General features: G+C 45.8%; 1 protein-coding gene across 1 annotated transcript in view; it reads left to right on the forward strand.

Moving 5' to 3' along the window:
- Positions 1-928: 928 nt before the first annotated feature.
- kremen1 (kringle containing transmembrane protein 1) overlaps positions 929-5,446 on the forward strand; it is a gene marked incomplete at both ends in the record, with an annotated part of 111,841 nt that continues 107,323 nt past the window's right edge. Inside the window, one exon of the mRNA XM_080738381.1 lies at positions 929-1,010. Coding sequence (XP_080594507.1) covers positions 929-1,010 — 82 coding nt within the window. The remainder of the gene's footprint in view (positions 1,011-5,446) is intronic.

A 5,446-nucleotide genomic window follows, 5' to 3' on the forward strand; every position in this document is an offset into this window, starting at 1 on the left:
ATTTTATCTGGAGGGCCGAATTGTCATGTGAAGCTTGACCAATCCTCAAAGTATCCAGACTACACACATATGTACGGACGGACGGACGGACGGACGGACGGACGGACGGACGGACGGACGGACGGACGGGACAGATAAAACCTGTTCATTCTGAACTGAGATGATCATATATGGACATGAAACACACATTTTGTTTTTGAAAAAAACTGTTCATTCTGGACTGAAATGACCTTATATGGGCGTGGGACACACAAAGCCACTCATTGGAAGCGGTTTTCACCGCTTCAAAAATAAGTTGAAAACTTAACAGGCTACAGCAACGTGCTTCTTCATTGCTGAGTTGAATTAGCAATGCAGGCCAGATTTGACAGTTTTGACATCATTTAGGCTACAGTAGAAGTTCTTTTTTTTTAATTTGCTATTACATTGGTATTATCTCTCTGGTCTGTCACTCTCTCTGTGACTGACACACACACACACACACACACACACACACACACACACACACACACACACACTACACACACACACTGCTGCAGACACCCCCATCTCCCCTCCCTGCGTGCCCACCACCACAACGCTGACTGTTGCTGCAGGTTGAATCTATTGCCCCGAATTTCCTGTCACATGATTCGAAATAGGATCCCTGCGTTCTCTTTACTATCTCTCTGCCTGTGCTGTGCTGTGCTGTGTGTCAGTGGAGAGAAGCAGAGACCTGCCTTGAAGTTGAGGGACTTTTTTTTTTTTTTTTCAAACGCGGACTTGTAGGAGCGACCTCTCTCTCCACTCACACACAAAACCAGACAGAGCATCAGTCCCAACTTCAGTCCACCTGAGACCCGGCGACTACCACACTATTAGTGTACTCTCACAACCCCACAACCCGCTTCCATCCGTCTCTCTCTTCTCTTTTTTTGTCTTTTTGGCGATGGATTCTTTGACAATCACCGCTGCCATCCTCCTCGCTGGCTTTCTATCCTCGGCAGCTTTCAACAAACACTTCGAGACCGGTAAGTCAGAAGATTTGTGTTGCCTTTTTTTAAGTTGTGTTTCGTTTTTTTTAAAGTAGCATTTGCTTGTTGTTCGATCAGTTCCGTTCAGCGTGCGCACTGACTGAACCAAAAACAACCCAACAGAAAACGGGAACCCCACAAAATGGGAAGACTAAAATAGAGAATTCCATTCGCATGAACGTCAGTTCATTCATAGTTTACTATAGCCTAGTCGTAATAATAAAGCATATTATTGCTGGCTGCAGTGTTGTTGATGATGAGGAGTGCGGTGCGCTCTCTCGGAGTGTTTCCCAGAGAAATCCAACCAGGGCAACTGAACTATTAGGTCTATTTGTATGAACTTCTCTCTGTCCATAACAACAGCCCGTGTGCGCTGTTTAGCGCCCTAGGAGTCCCGCGGACGCGGACAGATGTGCTCGCTTCTGCAGTGGCAGACAGTGCTGCAGAACATGGGACATTTAATTGTGACAGCCTGGGTCACGATCGCGACCCTGGCTGTCAATGTCCCATGTTCTGCAGCAAGCAGCACGCAGAAAGTAGCCTTTTGTTTGTTGGTAATTGACATAGAAAGGATGGGGGGGTATTTGTTTTGAAACCGGTTAGTGCTTTCTTTGCCATCCTGAGATGGTGAGATGGCACTGCGGATCGCATTTCGTTGTAACTGCTGCCAAACGAATGGTTATAAGTGAGCTATTATTGTGCCTATTGGGTGACACATCAAAGTGACAGGCGACACTGTAGCGACGGATTGCATCTTCAGATAGGCTTGTATCAGTATTGCCAGGTGTGTTTGATAGCTGCTATGGGAGCCTTTGGGTAAATAGTCTGGTATTGTACCAAAATCTTAATGTGCCCCCCCTCTATACATTTCCACGAAAAACTGTCTGATCCTCACAAAAAGGAATTATAGTCTACATATGCCATGGACTGCAGAACTATACAGATGGATCTCCATTCAGAACTGACTGCCTTATCCTCTCCTCTGAGAAGAATGTCTTTCAATTTGAATATCTAATAATGACAACCGCACAAACCAAACCCTCTCCTGCTGTAATTTGTGCTGCCTTTTCATGTTTCTGAAACGGCAAATCCCCATGCTTTCCTTTTTAATTTTTTGTCTCTTAATTATACCCTCGGACTCAAATTAGAGGGCCCACCATCTGGGCCAGTGCGTAAGTAGGCCTACTCCCATGTGTACCTATGTATTAACAAAGTATTTAAAGCTATGGTATTCCCCCCCCTCTCTCAATGGAGGGGGATGAAGAGAAAAAGAAGGCAGAGGCAGAGTTTACCCCCAGTGCAAGTCAACTGTGCACATAGTCACCGTACAATAAAACAATAATTTAGAACAGTCGGAGGGAGTAAATGGCCCGGGTCTGTTGGAGTGCAACTCTGGATGTCTCTGTCTATCCGCATAACACGCAGAGTATACTGAACTGACTGTCCCATACGTACCGCAGGAGTCAGTCACATGTGGGTGACTTCTTCAGATGTGAGGTGGTTATTCATTGCCATACTGCAGCTATTATGGTTTATGCAATGTCTGTCTTGTTGCTCTAGCAAGGAGTACTATAGTTTACAGATAGCTTGGTGAATATGGTCAGCAGTGTTGTGAGGGCTGATGATGGGTCATCTATGTCAGTGGTTCTCAAGCATGGAGTCCGGCCGGCGACCCCCAGGGGTCCTTGAGGGAGTTCCCAGCTAAATGATATTAGGAACCAGATGGACCCTTAAGTTATTTAGGCCTACTGTAACTTAGAGAGTAACGGGTCCATTAGGTTCCATTTGTACACTCACAGAGTTAAATTAACTTTGATTTGACTATATAAATTGGGTTCCCAGAGATATTAAATGCCATTAAATATGGCCTAATGCATGTCAAATTGGGGGTCCTTGCATGTCAAACTGGGGGTCCCCCAATTTGTATCAAAACACTTTAACCCTACATGCGTCTGATGTTCAAAAATAGACAATCTACAAGCTCACTGCTCGTGTAATCAGCTATTTTTAAAATAAATCTTGTGGGGGAACACAAATGGCTTGGGGGGTCCCTATTGCACACATGAAAAAGATTGAGAAGCTCTGATCTGAATCAAATACACACAGGGACATCAGGAACACTTCCCTGAAGTGGGTTTGTGCAGATCTGGCAGTCCCTTTGCACAGGGAAATCCTTGTTTAATCCTGTGTTCATTTGACTAGTTAACCACTTAATAACCACTTACTGTACACCCTCTTGACTTAGTAAACCGGCCCTGAGTTAGCCTCTGCACTTGAACTATACCAGATCTCACCACTATAATTTGCTGATCCACAAGTTCTGAGCTTATCTATCTATAAATGCGACAAATCTCTGTCTGTTTGTTTGTAATCCGCGTATCTCGAGAACCGTTCGTCCCACCGGCTTCAGATTCGGCACGCGCGTTCCCCGCCGCCGCGCGGAGTGCAGTGCCAGGCCTCGACCCGACCCGACTCGCGGTTTTCCGAAACCGGCGCGAAACGTTCGGAATCTCCTTATGCGGAGCTGATTGTTGACATCAGGCTGTTCCGGAGGAAATCGGCGCAAGCGCTGAGTCATTGTGACATCACTTCATAAAAGGCTCTGACATCACGTACGCCACATGAGTCAACACAAAATCTCTGTGAATGTGTATGTATGTGTATGTAATCCGCGTATCTCGAGAACCCTTCTTCCCACCGGCACGCGCGTTCTCCAGATATGGGCATAAAGTCTGACATCAGAGTTTTCCGCAACCGGTACTGTGTGTGCAGAGATCTTCATATATGGGCATAAGTGGACAAAGACAAACAGATGGTCAAAACGGGTCCTATGACAACAGGTATATTGGGGTTTGCATTAAAGGGTGGGACATTCATGGGGTTTGCATTAAAGGGTGGGGCATTCATTCCCTATTTCAAATTCGGCACGTGCGTTCCCCACCGCAGCAGGTAGTGCAGTGCTCGGCCTCAACCCGACCCGACCCACGATTGTTTGAAAAAGCGACAGAAATCTCATATATGGGCATAAAATGGACGCAGATAAACAGATATCTCCATATATGGCATATATGGGCATACAATGGATGCAGAATCACAAAGATCTCCATATACGGGCATAAAAGGGACACAGACAGACAGATACAGAGATCTCCATATATGGGCATAAAATGGATGCAGATAGACAGATATCTCCATATATGGGCATATATGGGCATAAAATGGACCCAGAACTATAACTGCAGTGATCTCCATATATGGACATAAAATGGACACCGACAGACAGATACAGATATCTCCATATATGGGCAAAAATGGACACAGGCAGACAAATGGTCAAAACGGGTCCTATGAAAACAGGTATAATGGGGTTTGCATTAAAGGGCGGGGCATTCATTCCCTATTTACATTGTTCCGAGTTGGCCAGGTCGCCGACGCGGCCCAGCTTCTAGTACTGTTAATCTGCTATTGTTTATGTCTCCCCCCATAATATTGTTGCTGGGGTCCAAGTGGTTAAGCCCTATACTGTTCTCACGTCTGAGGAATGGAATGATTTTGGACATTTTGGAAAAAAAAGCTTTAGGTGTGCAGTACGTTGATGACCTGCCCAAAATCGGGACGCCAGGGTGGTCGAATGGACGTTGACGATTGTGTTTCCAACTTTTCCAAATCATGCCGAAATGGAGCATTCTTATTTCACCTTATGCAATGGGATTATCATGCATGCATGCACACACACACACACTCTGTCCCACTTCTGCCCAACAGCAGAAACCCTTTGGAGGTCTGTTTGGAGGTAGTCCAATATTATAAACAACATGTTGCACAAAATCATAACTTGCTTTGTCATCATAACTTGTAATCATAAGAAAAAAACATTTTTTTTGGAAAGGTTTCAAAAACAGCGAAAATAGCCAAACTACAAGCATAGTTTGTAGGTTATTTTCGCTCTTCATTGTACGACAAGTGTTTGAAAAAACATCAGTGCAAGTGTTGGGGTCTCAGCTTTGTCGGACGTAAGGGGAGTGTGGGGAGGGAGGGGGTGTCCAGGTAGGAATAAAGGCTGTGAACCAGTCACTTTGAGACCTTTTCAAAGCGGGAACCATGTTTAGACACCCACATGCTCATTCTGTCTTATTATTATTATATTCAGGCCTGACGTTGGCTCACTTGGCAGCCGATGCAGGCCCTTGACATGAGCGCACACACAAATGGAAGCCATCTCATGTCAGAGAGCTGTCACGACGAGGTGTAATTGAGTTGCGCTGCAGAGCCGGTAATGTTCTGGGGAGGCTGTCGGCGCTGCGAACAAGCCAGAGCCGGTTAATCTGCAGGGAATTATTCTCCTGTTGTCGTTCCCTCTCAGGGGATTTGGGACGGCCTCGTTGACAGGGTCGGGTGGGGGGGAGAGATGCGGCGTTGCCCTCTTTTCAGAT

Source organism: Nannobrachium achirus, assembly GCF_963921795.1.
Source record: "Nannobrachium achirus genome assembly, chromosome: 12".
Taxonomy (NCBI): Eukaryota; Metazoa; Chordata; class Actinopteri; order Myctophiformes; family Myctophidae; genus Nannobrachium; species Nannobrachium achirus.